This window comes from Trichogramma pretiosum, unplaced genomic scaffold (assembly GCF_000599845.2).
Source record: "Trichogramma pretiosum strain Unisexual culture from Peru unplaced genomic scaffold, Tpre_2.0 scaffold3, whole genome shotgun sequence".
Taxonomy (NCBI): domain Eukaryota; kingdom Metazoa; phylum Arthropoda; class Insecta; order Hymenoptera; family Trichogrammatidae; genus Trichogramma; species Trichogramma pretiosum.
The window spans coordinates 3,819,925-3,835,302 of record NW_019641698.1 but is presented as its reverse complement, the minus strand read 5'-3'; the positions used below and the strand labels follow the sequence as shown (position 1 = coordinate 3,835,302).

Here is a 15,378-nt window from a genome sequence, read left to right as displayed (position 1 = left end):
TCGAACTTGAAGTTGAAATTTTTTTCGCTCGGCATCTCAGATTTTCAGTGAATAATCTCAATCTAAAAACTCATACGAAACATATTGGTAATAGCCACAAGTAATAGTTCCCTCAAGAGCGATACGTTGCCAGGATAAAATTCGTTCTCCTTTGTTGGATAAGCTCACGCAAGCCAAATCAATTGTGAGATTCTTTTTTTAGAAAACTCGAAATACTCCGTATTGACTGACAACGTATACACCTGAATGTGTTCCTGTGTGGACAACATTCGCATACATTTTCACTCGATACATATGCGTGCGAGCGTAATAGTAACTCTTCGATAGCTGCAACAGCAAACTGGCGACCAAACAATTTATCAAAGGCTCTCGATTCTCGACCCGTGCGATCGATTCGACGATATAGAAAACAAAACTAAATCTATATCCGACCATTCTATGTGATTTCTCTCGATTCTAATGCGCGCAAAGACTATTGGAACTTGAGTTACCTGCGCACCGTACTTATGAGCGTTGCCATTGTAACAAAGGACTATGTAACACGCCATCGATTACAGATCAAAAATATGGATCTATTTAAAAGCTCGACGGTTTCTTGATTTGATCAGGAGGTAAACTTTCTACTAAAAAAAAAACAAAAAATGCTAGACTGTAATGCTGAAACATTATTAAAAGTATTTTTATTAGTCAGCAGACTGAGACTAGAGACGAGCAAGATTAAAATTTGAGAAGAGATTGAAAAAAGCGGCACCTGCAATCGTAATAGCCATTAACGTTTCGAGCATTTAAATACACGCGCGCAATGACTCAAAATGACCGCTGACGTCAGCAGGGACTAATTTCGAGTCGGCCCTACATTGCCTCGAGGATATTCCTTTGAAAGCGATAGGGACTCCCCGTTGCTGCAGGATATCATATCCACAGTTGACAGAAGACACTGTACGAGGAGCCCTGGAGTTACGCGTTCGCGTTATGCGACAATCCAATTTGACTGAATTGTGTCCTGTAGTCAAACACGCTGGCCGCACGACGACTCACTGTGTGCGATTGCATTTCTATTCGATATAGCGCGCGCTCTCGGTAGTTTTCTTATTTACGTATGTATGAACGTGTACGTGTGTGTGCGCGCGCTGCGATTACAGTTGCAATCCACATAGCCGCGAGGGCATTATGTATTTGCGCATGCAATATTATGCTTGCGTCGTATATATATAGCCTGTGTGTGTGTGTGTGTGTATGCGCGCGCGAGTGCACCTACTTTCTATATAGCGCCGGACGGAAAATTGTCTTGGAGCAGCCAAGTGCGCATGGGCGTGTGTAGCCGGGTGAATAGCAGCAACAGCAGCAGCAGCGGCTGCGGTGGTGGCGATAGCTCTAGTCGCCCTGTCGCGTATAGTCCGTGTATAAACGTAAGCTCCGAGAGGCGAACAAAGGCAAATCGATGAAATCTGGATCGCGGATTGGGACCGGATATTAAAGGAGAGTCTGTCAAACTTCTCGCGTCATTCGTAACTTTATTATATATACGAGAGTTTGAATCGCGGACCGAGATCTACTTTGCGATTTTCGTGCCGCACCGCCGTGTACGCGAGCAATGCGCAACGGACTTCGGAAGGCGATCTCTGCGGCTCGGTGCATTGTGCGACCGCAGACGCGCGCGCAAGATTATGCTCGGCTATAGTAAAGCCAACTGCACGCGCCTAGCGACTCTAATGGCTATTATTAAATAAAGTGCGTTTGTCTATGGAAAATTGATTGGCGCAAACGGCGCTGGCTCCACACAGGCCCGGGCTCGCTTAACCGCGCGCTGCCAATTTCTTTACTTGTCCCGTAACTGCGCGCGGTCCAAATTATGGGCACGTACGCACACGGCGAGTACGAAATTTACATACATCGCGTACACAACTTGTGCGTTGTAATGTGCTGCTGGACTGCGAGTTATTTAATGTGTACTGTTGCTCGACGCGAAGTATTTACTTTTAGGCGCGTTAGTCTAATGATCATTGGCTGCGAAAATAGTCCTCGTTGAAAGCTTCGAAAGAATTTAACGCCTAATTAGCATTACAACTGAAAAGTTAGTGATGCATTATGCTAATGCAAGAGCTAAAATCGTTGACTGACCAAAGTTCGAGTTGTCAATTATTTTCAGTTTTGATATGAGTTGTTTTCTCATTAAGAAACAAAAAAATCTTGAAAAAAGTTTTGTGAAACCCATTATAGTACAAGTAAAATTGATTAAATTATCTCAAACTAATAACTTTTTTACTAGAAAATCTCTTAAATTGTAAATGGAACTTACAAGGAGTCCATACGAGGCCATATTCATGAAGGAGTCCCTAAAAAAATGTTCAGAGAAGAACTCGTGGTATCCTTGTTAGCAAAGAGCAGGGTAGTTTTTCGTAGTTGTAAGGGAAAAATAAAATAATGCTTTGAGAGTTTTTTCATATCATTTTCACAGCAAAGAGAATTTCCTCGAGAAACTCGAGTAAAGTCTTGTACATATAATTACGATATGCTCTACAACTCGTATGTTATGTGAGAGTTTTTTTTCTTTAAAACGTGCGTGAATTATAATTTTTTAATATTATCGAATAAAGCACCATAAAAACATTCCCCCCCATACTCCAACAAATTGAAAAAAATATCGTTGAGTGAATTAGTTGGCGCATATAATACGCGTTGGTATTGTATTTGCAAAATTGAGCTACGAGCGACTTTACGTAAAGAGCTAATAAAGACAGGAAACGTCTATCCGAGCTTCTCGCACGATACGTCGCCCGTACATATATAGGCGTATAAGTTTATATGTATGTGCATAAGACACTAAATCAACGACGCGGGTTCATGTTTGGAGGAGCCGCGGCGCGTCCATACATAATCGACTTGGGCATAATGAACGAGCGCCTGCGCGCAAATATGTCGTAACTTGCACACTTTTCGAGTCAATGTATGTATAATTTTCTTAGTGAAAATGATTGTTTTAATTATATTTATTAGAGTAAATTTTTTTTTCACTCGCATGCTGTTGGAATTATGCGATTATCATTATTACGAGATTGGCTCGCAAAAGTAGTGTGGCTCGTTACTTTTTATTAAAATTGAATTGTAGTACACGTAGCCGTGTTGTGATGGCGAACCATAAACACAGTGCGAGCGAATGTACACGATAATAATTGCATTCTGCTGCTGAGGGCTGCAGAGAATCAAAATCAATCAACTATAGAGCAGCGGCTATTCAAGAATCGCCAAGCGTGACACGAGCACGACTGCGATACGCTGAGTAGTAGTGCGTCAATTGGACGTGTGTATCGTTTTACGAGATCATCGAAATTCGGTGTTGCCTGGCGTCGCGACGCGTGATTTCGAGCTGTACGAATGTCAAGAAGTAACTTTTGATAATTCGAATTATTATGGGCGTATCGCAGTGGCTATTCGCGGTAACGTCATAAGAATTGCGGCATATAACATATCGCGTATCAGTTGCGTAAGCGCGCGGGCGCACCGCAGTCAAAGAGCCACTCTTGCGTGTAGCTCGTATTATTATATTATATGGTCGAGACGGATTAATGCGCGCCGGCGACTCTCTCTTTTCTCTATGTATTTCTCCCTCTTGATGTATAAATATTATTCCATATATACATAATTAAAAGCTTAATGGTGCTTGAGCATGGCACCCGCGCGCTGAAATCGCGAGTATATAGTGGCCCGGCCACACATACCACCGAACGTATTATACGTTTTATTCTCCCTGCGCGGTGCAACGTCATATCGGCCGCATTTTTTCGTATTCATATAAGCAGCAGCCTACCTGTATATATGCATATTGATGAACATGTGCCGATAAATCGGGAGCCCAAGTTAAAAGTTTTGCGTAAGCTGCACAAAGCGCGCGGCGCGGCGCCCCACGGCTGTTCTCGTATTAGCGTGAGACTCGCTTATGTGCGCGCTGCACCAGTACCTGCTATACAGTTGTGTATATTATACACGCATACACACACACGTAAAAACATTCACACTCAGACAATATAATATATAGACGTGCACACGTATGTATACACATGCACAACGACCGCGCATGTGTAAAGAGAAAGAAGAGAGCGAGAGTGAAGAACAATTCACAATCGTATTACCGAATTTACAAGGCGAGCGCAGCGCTCATTGTTGACTCGAATTTTTTTCTCCGATCAATGCCCTGTCTCTCTTTTTCTTTTTCTGTCTCTCTCCCTCTCTCGCTCACTCGTGTACAATATGATTCATAAATCGAACTTAACGAGTTATTCGCATTGTTTTCGATTATTTAGGTAACGAGTGCTACTGCCGACGCCTGTGCCTACCTGCCTCATGCACCGCGTCGACGCTTTCTGCCGCTCGTAATCGCCAACTTTCATCTCTTAATCTAATCTACTTAATTTACTTTTTAAACCGACTGAACAAGAGTACTGCAAGTGCATGGGAGGCGTTTCGCTGTACGAGTATTGCCAGACGAATCAAAGAAAAGTTTAAAGACAACGAGTCCTGGCGCTTTGGCGAAAAAATAATATAAAACTACAAATCACTTTTTAATAATGCTTTAGATCTCGTATCAATATCCCGAAGGCGGATCAGATTTATGTTTACATATATGCTCGTCCGGTTCATACATGCGTATAACAACGTATACGTCTACGGACGAGGGCAGGATTAACGTAAACGAAGTACGTAGCCTATACACGAGCGAGAAAATCGATATGTATACGTTTGAATAATAGAGCCAGGGCCTTAAACGCGAAATCCTTGGGATACCCGGCACAATATATAGCAAGTGGCTTTGCGTGTTTTATGCACAGGTCGTCGTTTTCTCACCGATATTTTCGGGATAGACCAGAACCACCACCCAGTCTCTTCGTAGTGGAATACAATTTTTTTTTTTCAGCGTTCATCAATTTCATTACTCGACCACTCTAGAAACGTTCGGTCGATTGAATAACATAATAAAATGTGCTACAGTTATCAAACGATCGGTTCCGTAAACGAATTGAATACTGGAATGTCCTGATAATTGCAAAGTTAACCAAGGCATTCTAAATAGATCTCCGCTGCGTTCGTGCGAGAAATTCCATTCTTTTGTCTCGCGGCAATGCACCCTTGGACTACGGACACGCTCTGCACTCGATTGCCTATTATATATACCTTCGTCGCCGCTGCTGCTGCTGCTGCTGCCACTCGATCTATCGTTCGAGCTCGAGTTCGCTTATAATACAGTCGCAACGCACTATACTTTTCGTAATACGCTTATCCGGAACACGGAACTCGAGTCTCCGCTGCATGTATCTGTCGTAATATCGGACTTGAGTTGCTTTCGGTTGCCTTCGCAGGCTCTCTTGAGCCTGTGCATGCTGCTGCACTCGCACGTGACCCAAGCCACACGTGACTCGATTCTCGCGTTTTTCCCAAGAGCTATATTTTTATCCTCTATTATATCAGCGGCGCTACTGTCCGCTTGTATTTATTCGACGATAGAATTATTTTGCCAGGGTGTCGAACGCCTACAGAGAACCGATAGACACAACAAAACCTTAAGAACGACCTTGCATTACGGTGTTGACTGTATGGAACTTACAATACTATTTATTTTGTTTTGTATTTCATTTATTTATTTAATTTTTTTTTATTATTATTTTTTGATACCGATAAAAAAATTAACCTGAAAATGAAGCATTTTAAAAATTCTTTTGGTTAGTGAAGTAATTTATTTTTTAGAGTAAGCTGTTATAGTTGATTATTTTTATACCTTTTATTGACACAAAAGAACTGAATAGTTTTAGTTACACTTTGATCAATTCGGATTTAGGAAACAAATATAGTTCTTATTACATCTATATGGGTTTAAAAAAGTGGCATGCAAATCTAGAATTTATTAGAAAATTGAAAATAGCTTTTCCAAAATTGCTCAATTTGCCATTTATTAGATTTGTTGTTGATCTAATTTTCCCTGCGCTCGTGGACATATGGGAAAATATCCGCGCGTGTTTTCTGTCGGTAGCCTGTAAATACATTTTTAAAATCAAATTTCGCTTCATTCAGTTTTTTCGAATCAGTTTTTGATATATTTTTTAACGAAATGAGTCTTTTTGCACGACTCGTAAATAAAACGAGATGAACATTTTTGAATAGTGTCTGTTAAATTAAATTTTATAATTAATAACAATTTTTAGGTCTATTTTGATTGGTTATTCTATAGCGGCGGTATACTGTGTAGCACAGCTTATGTTCAGGCAATACTGCTGATTGGTTACAAATTTACATGCTAGACGTGAAATATAGCTCACATTGAACCGTACGCGTTGCTAAAAATTTTTCGATCAATATTCGTTAAATTACGTGTGCGCTACATATCATGGATATATTTTTCATATTCTGTATCGTTTTTCCACAAAACAAGTACTTCAAGTTGCTTTAGATTCAATATATTGAACTAAAATATTTTAATAACTAATAACAAAAAAATGACTGAAACTACCTGTTCATTAATTAAAACAAAATTCATTCATTTTTGAATTGGACTAGAACGTATTGCAAAAACTCTGGATTGCAGTAACACTTGACAAGGCTCTGAATTCAATATGCTTGGTTAAAACTAATTTTTTCAAACATTCTTTTGAATTATTGAGGTCAGTGCATCGTATACCAAGTCTAGGCATACTTGATTTTTGTCGTGTGGGTGTCACACTACTTATAACAACTAATTTTGTAAAACATTATTATTACAATACCCCTAGAGTTTAAAAAGACTTATTACGTTTATTTTAATCCCTGAAATTGAAAATGGTAAAGAAAATGTTTTTTTTGCTTGAGCTTGCGAAAAATTTTACGGCTCGATCTCTGACACGAGGATGTGCAAGTGATACTAATTAACTTAGAATGTAGGAAGCTGTTTGTAAGAACTTTTCTGACCATTTTTTTCTCGATGTATTTGCAGAAAACTTGGCTCCGTCGGAACTGAAGAAGTTGAGAAACAAACAACGAAAGCAGCGAAGGAAGGCTGAACTCGAAAAGCAGCAAGCGGCACAAGCCCAGGAAAAACGAGAACAGCACAATAAATCGCGGCAGCAGGCCGATCCTGACCTGGAGCAGCCCACCCTCGACGAGCTCATCCCAGAAAAATTGGAGCGGGTAATTTACGAAACTATTTTAATTTTTTTACACACAACACATGTTTTCGTGTTTCGTTGTATAACTCGAAAAAGTTAACATTTGACTAGTTTTCAAGCTAATGTCTATACGTTTGAACTTTTGCTTTGAAATTTCCAACTACTTGAAAATCCTTGAACTTGAATAATTTATCGGACTCTGTACTTCTATCCAATTATCCTACATAAAGCAGTTCCAATTCGTTTTCAGGTTGAGGACCCTCTAGAGCAGGCCATCAAATTCCTTCTTCCACTACAGGAGTTGGCCAGCGAGAAGATAGAAACACATCTCATGGCTTTTGAGATTTACATCCGTAAAGGTACGACAAATTTAAATATTCATCAATTACGAATATTGAACTTGACGAGTATTTATACGAAAAATTCAATATTCGTCTCAGAACAAACCATCGATTGTGTATGGATAGATCGGTATTCAAATGATATTTTTTTTCCTCATAGGCAAAACACTGTTGATGCTGCGCTCTATCAAACGCGCTCACAAGCTCGACCCGAACAACGCCAAGCTGCACAGCTGCCTGGTGCGTTTCTTGCGCCACGTCGAGACGCACGCCAATCTACCCCTGGACGGCGTCGTCGCCAAGGTGGTGCACCATCAGTCGACCGACATCTTCTTGGGCTGCAACGCCGCCAAGCTCAACGCCGACTTCCTCGAGCGGCACGGAAAGTCGCTGGCCCACAGGCTGGAGGCCGCGCGCATGCTCTACTTGCTGGATTCCAAAGCGCAGAAGCGCGCCCTCGAGCTGGTCACCGACCTCGACGCTCCGGGCTTGAAGGCGGTCAACCTCGCTAACTGCACGGCGGTCCTCGAGGCTCTCGAGGCCGGCGATTTCGGGTCCTGCGAACAGAACCTAGCCGACTTCAAGACCGAGTGCCACCGGCGCTTCCCCTACGCTACGGCCTTCCGGCCGCTCGAGGCTAAGCAAGCCGTCGCTCAGTCGCAGATTCTCTTCAACCATCAGGAGATCAAAGAGCCTCAGCAGCCTCAAGCCGAGAATTGATGAAGCCCGCGGAACCTCGTTCCCGTGCGTGGTCTCGTTGGCACCTCGCGTTCCAACTAGGCCACACGTCATAGCTCCATCCCTATCATACTTATTTCTCCTCAATTCTTTTCTTATCCCCTTGTAACTCGCCTTAATCAGCCCTCGTTAATTTCACCCTCGCTCTGTCGTATCACCTCTGGTCCGCATCTTGGCCGTGCTCTACGCGCGAATCTGTGATTTTTTTTTCATGCAAAGATACCTTGTTGTCTGGTAGAAGAAATTTTCATGTACGCGCTACAAAAACACAAGTACTTCGGAGCACGACACAAGTTTAATGTCCATTAACGTTTCATTCCGTATAAATACGATAGTAGTTTCTACTTGAAACAAATACATGCGTAAAGTGCTCGCAACTTAGTGAATCTTATTAGAATGACATCGCACTCTGATCGCTCGGATTGTCAGTAGCTTTTATGGACGGCGATGCTTGAACCATGTCATGATTGAAGGCGGGTGATTAAAACAGATGCTATAACAACTGTCACGCTTATCGAGTCGAACTTCTGGTCATCAGCATTCCAAACAGTACCTGCTGATGCGGCAATCCTAGATGGCTCGGAAGATTCGCAATAAACATGGGCTTTGAATTTTTAGGATGAATATTAAGAAATGACAGAAGAACAATGTGGTTTTGTGTACAGGGTGCGTTGTGTATAAATTTTTCAAAAATGAGTAGGAAATGTTGATTGTATTGGTGCAAATGAAACTCAAAGCTTAGAACAAGAATTCATTGTATACTGCTGGTATTGTACCAATCGAGTGCTTGATTACGTTCTAATTGTTTTATATTTTTTGCTTTTGTCTCTAACTTTTATATTTTTATTACATCTTTTTTTTAGCATGAAAATGTTTACCTGTTACTTTAAGTAGCAGGTATCTGTTGTGCTATAAAAGTTTTTGACAAATGAATTATGCTCATCAAATTAACTATTAGATCTATTCACTCATAATGTAAAATATTATGTTATAAATAAGAAATGTATGATTTGCTCATTCTGTACAATATCTACCTTACAATGAAATTAGATAAAAGATTCATCAAAATATATATCTTCTTGAGGGTCTTAAAAAACTACTAAGTAGAGCATCGAAAGAATGCAAACTTTTCCAACTGTGAGCGGGAATAACAATAATCAATTGAATCTTATTTGATTGCAAACTTGGTGTGAATAATCTTTTTACATAAGAATATATATACATAAAATATATATACTTAAGCAGATTAATAAAAAGTCTGATTCATAGATAGAATAAGATACCACTTATTCTTCTGTCTGACAAAAATCGTATTGTAAAACTTGATTTGTAATTTCTTGAGATCTAGTTTAAGTTGTTTGCATATAGAATATTTGCCAAACATGTTCTTCATGTTTGAGATTACAGAAATACAATCAACCATCTGTAAACCAAATAAGTGGAAATTTTAATAAAAACATAAGACTAGAGGAAATTTTTTTTATTTACAAGTATAATATCGTTGAGACTATATATAAAAAATTTAAATTATATATAAAAAAATATCAACAACTGTATTTATAAATACAAATAATAGTCATTATGCAAGAAATTTTGGTAATTCACTATGATGATAATCATACATGTCAATTTGATACATGTCCATTTGATGCATGTCCATTTCATGTTCGTCCGTTTGATACATGTCCATTTGATACATTTGATTTTAAAGGTGTTGAGGGTAGCTGTGACATTTCATTCCAGTTAATTTCTTCAAAATCAATAACTATCTTCTTGTGTTTTGGGAAATATTGACTGAAAATTTATCCTCAATTAATTATTTTATTTAATCTTAATGAAGAGTTAAAGGTCATTTTTTTGTAAAAATACCAGTAATTGACTCCAGCTGCATCAAACATCTTTTTTGCAGCTATAGTTGACACCTTATAAGCATGTTTGTCTGATAAATACATGACTTTTTTAATTCCAGATTGAATTATCACCTTTGCGCACTCGTTGCATGGAAACAATCCCACATAAATAGTGCAATTTTTAATACTTTCTGAGTTTTTATTGACAATAGCATTCAATTCAGCGTGACAAACTAGAAATAATAGAGTTTGATCAATTTGATACGCAATAATATACACAAGTAAACTATATTGTTACCATAAAGATGTTTTGAATCAGATCCATTATTTGTGTTTTTAGACCAAGAAAATTCTTCATCGCTGCAGCCTACAGGCATACCATTATATCCAACACCGACTATCTTTTTATCCTCATTTACAATGCAAGCTCCTACTTGAGTGACTGGATCTTTACTGCGCATAGCAGCAAGAAAAGCAACAGCCATAAAATAATCTTCCCAGTTTAGGTAATCAGATCTTTTTGTACTTGTATCCCTAAAAAAAAATACAAATTTCTCAATAATGCAATTCATTAATGGAAAAATGACATGAAATACTAGCTAACTACTTCGGCATTATAACCTATTTTATTATAAATGGATAGGGTCAATGTGAGGGATGAACTGGAAAACTCAGTGCTGGTTTACCTTGACTTTGGGCTAAGACAACCATTGCTTTTGCTAATTTTCAGTTGATCGAGACTTAATTCCTCCATAACTGATTATTCAAATAATATAAAGAGACTAATTGCACGTAAACTAAAAAGAATATCGCTGCTACAAAAGATAGCCGGGTAGATATTTCTAAAAATACTTTTTTAATCGCGTTCGGCAGTCCGAAAGCAGTAGCCACTCGTTTCCCGAACACGCGGGCACATCTGTTGACATGTTACATTCTATAATCGATTACCTCATAAATATAGACTATTTACATTAGAAGACTCTTTCGCGCCTATACGCGGCTGAAGCGCATGTCCTGACATCTGTGCGTTATAAAATCAACTGTAGCAGACGACACTTGGCAGCTGAAATAGCGGCTGTGTGCGCGGTTACCATCAAAAGCATTATCTGTGGGTTTCGTACAAGAAACTATGAACTTATTCGTTTATTTTATTATAATTCCCTTGTCTAAAATTGATTAAAGTATCAATCTAATCTTTAATATATATTAGAGTTAATAAAGTTACGAATTATCGATGAAAACGCCCTACAATGTTATTTAATTTTATATGAAATTCAAGGAAATTAACGATCACATACTAAGCCTCAATATGATAATCGGTAAATCGGTACAGTAGAACTCCGATTGATCAAATAATCGCACCTTCGCTCATTCATAAATCTTACTCATTACATTCAACAAACAGATCAATTATAGCTGATGACAAAGATGACTGTCAAGTTTTAATTGTAATAACAAAAGCTGTTTACTCGTTGATACATCGCTCCGTTATCGATTTCTTGCTATTTTTACGTAGTTCACGCATTCCACGCATGGAATCGCGAATTCGCAATTGCGAGCTTAACGGCGCGTGCGAAACCGTCCTCGTTCGAGATAGCAAATTTAAATGTATGCAGGAGAGCGAAATTCGATTAAAAATGACTGTGGACGGCGCGCTAAATGGAATTTAATAAGTTAGCCGAGCAATTAGCGTCAGACGCGCGTATATATTTTAGCGCTCACTATAAAAGCAGAGTTAGGTATACAGCAGTACTGGTACAATATTTGCATTGCAGATTTGTTCCTCGTACCAGTGCCTCGGCTCGAGCATTACAGAGCCGAAAAAAAGTTTTTCTTACGTAGGTACTATAAAGTTGGGCGCGCGAGACAGGCTCGAATCGACGTGGCAAGCAAATTACAGAAAGTACGACTCAGAGGTTGCTCCGGTCGCACGAGTCCGATTTATACGAATAACGTCGCGCGCGCGATTTTCCCGACCATTCGTCCACGGTGTAATTTTCCAAAACTATCTCAGCTTTAAGTAGGTATTTGAATAGTCTCGGCGGCCGCAGATTAACGTTTCGTTCAAGATAGCTCTGGACCTGTCGTCTTTTCCCGGGCACGAGCATTTCCAGGAATCTCTTCGCTCATGCTGGTCTCATTCTCGCTTAATAATAGCATTCGGTCTCTCGCTGCAATCCTTTGCACTGCACTGGTGCCTTCGAGGAAGACGCTGCTCGCGTAATGCGCCGTACTCGCGGTTTCGGCCGCGCCAATCCGAGAAACTTCATCTTAATGACAGTCTGAAATTTCATTAAATCGCGCACGAGCTATATCTACTGCTGGTGCACTCGTCGTGGCGCCGCAAATTAAATACAGCAGATCATCATCATCGTTGTCGTCGCGGGACTAATGCGAGCGATCGAAGCTCGTCGTCGCGGTGTGTATGTGTGTGTACAACTCGCGGTGCAGAACCGCAATACTTTGCGCACGAATATCCTCGTTGTTGCTGCTATTATCGTCAGTTTGGTACGCGAATATAATAATGGTTGGGAAACGAAGAAGGATTGCGGATCTTGGCCGAGTATAGCCATTAAAGACTTATTGAGTCGACGACGCGCAGTGTAATGTAGCACCTGCCGCCGCTGCACACGAGTCTAGCCATACCTGCTGCTGCCAGCCGCGTTTTTCTGCCAACGTAATCGGCAATAATACAGCTATACACGGCGCTGAAATCCTGGATATTATTAGCACGCGTTGAGAGTCGCCGATTCGAAGCGAATATTCATGAGCCGGATCATCGTCGCAGTTGGCGAGCGAGACTCGCGAGAGGCATCGATGTGATTCAAGAGCTCGTCCATAGCTTATTTTCTAAGCTCCTAGCTCTCTGATGGCTTTGCACCGTGGCAACGTAACGAGTTCGCGCGCGAGCCGCTTAAAATCCGCTAATTAAAGCGTTACAATTGCGCGCGAGTCCTTTTTGCCTGCCTGTGCATGGCCACCACAGCAGTCACAGTTAAGTCGAGTTGTATTATAGTTATACAGCTGTGCGCTTGTATTTTGAGAATTACGTAAGAAAAAAGAAGGAAATAATACGCGACGCGGTCCATGCACACTTAAACGGCCGCGTGCTCGTGTATTTATATCGCATATATAATGCAACGACTCGTTGCGGTTGCAATTGCTGCGCCGAGAAGAAAAGCGAGCCACCGTACAGGACTACATGTACGCGATATAATTCTCGTATACGGCTTTGAGCTCCTTGTGAGGGCTCTCCAAGCGCATTCAACGCCGAAACAAAGAGGCCCTCGCCAGCTCGCGACACAGCCACTTGCAAGCTGCGTCTTATGCTTATTCGAGGATATATGCGACTTCCAAAACTTCAAGAGGGATTTACGAGTTGTGTGGGAGCTCAAAATTTCATTCACTTTCAAAACTTTGTCTACTGCTCGTCGTAGCTGGCAAAAAGATGTGCTGCTGTACTGCGACGTCAAACGTATGCAGGGTATTATACCGATGTTGACGCAGGAAGAGAAAAACATTTTTTTCCATGTACCCGTTTCTCCATCATTTTTCATGCGATAAGATTTCTTGGCAAAAATTAGCTCGCAGCGCAGTCATGATTCCCATTAGTTTTGAAAGATATGCTAGCGAAGCTAAAAGCGAGTTTATGCATATTTGACGAGAATATGCCAACGTCGGTAGTCAGCTCGTATCAAAGAGAATCATCTCACACCGACGTAGAATAGAGCTTCGGCGCGTCGTTGCGATAAAAGGAAAGACCGAGAGGGGAAGACGGTAGACGCGCACAGCCATAACCGAAGCAGTCGATCTTCGAACTGAGGAAAGCAAGAGCCGCTCTGTGTTATGTACACGTGTACGTGTTTATAAGGTACATAACAATCATAACTTATACACATCGAGACGTAAAGCTCGGATGCGAGCAAAGGAACTTGAGCTATGTCGAGCCGAGGCACAAGTGGGTTTCATGTAAGAACACTGCAAAAGAGTGAGCTATCAGAAAAAGAAAGAAAGAGAGCCGATACGGGATGTCGAGGGGGTGGGTTTGGGAAAATATGTACGCACACACCCTTCGCCGGCAGCTTCGGGTTCTTGAACTTGACTTTACCCGAGCTTTGGCCCGCAGCGTGCGCGTGCTTCGGGAGTGTCGAAAAAAAAATATCTATATGTAACTGAAAAGGACTCGTGGGAGGAAAAGCCGTCGTCGGCGCGGCGCCGTAAGTATATACACTGCGTGTAGTGCAGGTTCTCCTCTCCGCGACTCGGCGCTGCCGCCAGGGAGTCTCTTCGGCGCGTTACGATGACGATAATGCGCGAGTATGTGTGTGTGTACGTACTATGCCTCGTGTGAGTTTGCTGCTGTTGGATGGTCCATCGGCTCCCTCATTCGGGAGAAATGCGAGGGAGCGAGATCCGCCGAAATTTTACTCCCGCGTGCGCGCACCTACACAGCTTACAGCCCTTACAGCGTCGACGCAAAGTCGCGCTTTACATGTACATCTGCACAGACGCATCTATATATAGGTAGTACGCAGTGCTCTCTCTGCTTGGTATTGATTAAAAGGCTACTCGGTATATATGCTCGACGGATCCACGTGTTTCCAAGTCCTGTGCGCGCTGCGTTTCCGCACACACATACGCGCGCGATCCTTTTTCTCCTCCCGCTTTCTCTCTTTATCAACGTTGGTCTGCAGATATCCCGCTGTTTTTGGATCGACTCCAGAAGCTTTTTCAAGCGTTTAACGAGTATAGCGTCGGAAAAATTGACTTTTTAAACAAAAATACGCCTCCGAGCGTCTAGGTGAAGTCTCTCTCTCTTTCGCTCTCTATCTCGGCTTTATAAGTGCCGCGCACACGCAAAAACGCGACGTTCCCTCTCACGGGAATTTCGGGCCGAAGCTGCGCTGCTGCGAGAGCCTCCCTCGGCGCTCCGTCGCGCGCTCGATGCAACAAGCCGGCACCTCGCGATTCTGCACCATCGACTTTCGTCTTGCACCCACACGTGTCTTTCGCCTCGTTCAACTGAATCTTGACTGCTGAACTCGTCGGTCTCGGGTCGAATAAATTTGTCAATTGCGCTGGCAAAAGAGATCCGTGGTCTTTATTCGTTTTACGCGGTGAGCTTTTGCCCCGAGGCACGGCTATACCCTTTACAATGCTCCTGCGGCTACGCCGCTACTTCGTGATCTTGAATAAGATATAACGCGAGGTGAGCAGCAATCAATCTGTCGAGTTACCGACATGCGGAATTTCATGAGTTTCAGCTCGAATACATTCAGGTTGACGTTGATTTTATTATACATTATTCAATGTTTTTTA

At 41.5% G+C, this 15,378-nt stretch overlaps 2 protein-coding genes across 2 annotated transcripts in view; one reads left to right on the top strand and one right to left on the bottom strand.

Moving 5' to 3' along the window:
* Positions 1-9,678, top strand: part of LOC106650956 (N-alpha-acetyltransferase 15, NatA auxiliary subunit) — a 53,683-nt gene extending 44,005 nt beyond the window's left edge. Inside the window, exons 9-11 of the mRNA XM_014369257.2 lie at positions 6,959-7,152; positions 7,381-7,489; positions 7,632-9,678. Coding sequence (XP_014224743.1) covers positions 6,959-7,152; positions 7,381-7,489; positions 7,632-8,191 — 863 coding nt within the window. The 3' untranslated portion in view covers positions 8,192-9,678. The remainder of the gene's footprint in view (positions 1-6,958; positions 7,153-7,380; positions 7,490-7,631) is intronic.
* Positions 9,679-9,734: 56 nt separating this feature from the next.
* Positions 9,735-10,991, bottom strand: LOC106650892 (deoxycytidylate deaminase). Its single transcript, XM_014369148.2, has 4 exons — positions 10,746-10,991; positions 10,358-10,593; positions 10,079-10,292; positions 9,735-10,003 (listed from the first exon to the last, which is right to left on the bottom strand). Exons 1-4 carry the CDS (start codon positions 10,811-10,813, stop codon positions 9,871-9,873), a joined length of 651 nt encoding a protein of 216 aa, XP_014224634.1. The 5' UTR covers positions 10,814-10,991; the 3' UTR covers positions 9,735-9,870.
* Between the last annotated feature and the right edge of the window lie 4,387 nt (positions 10,992-15,378).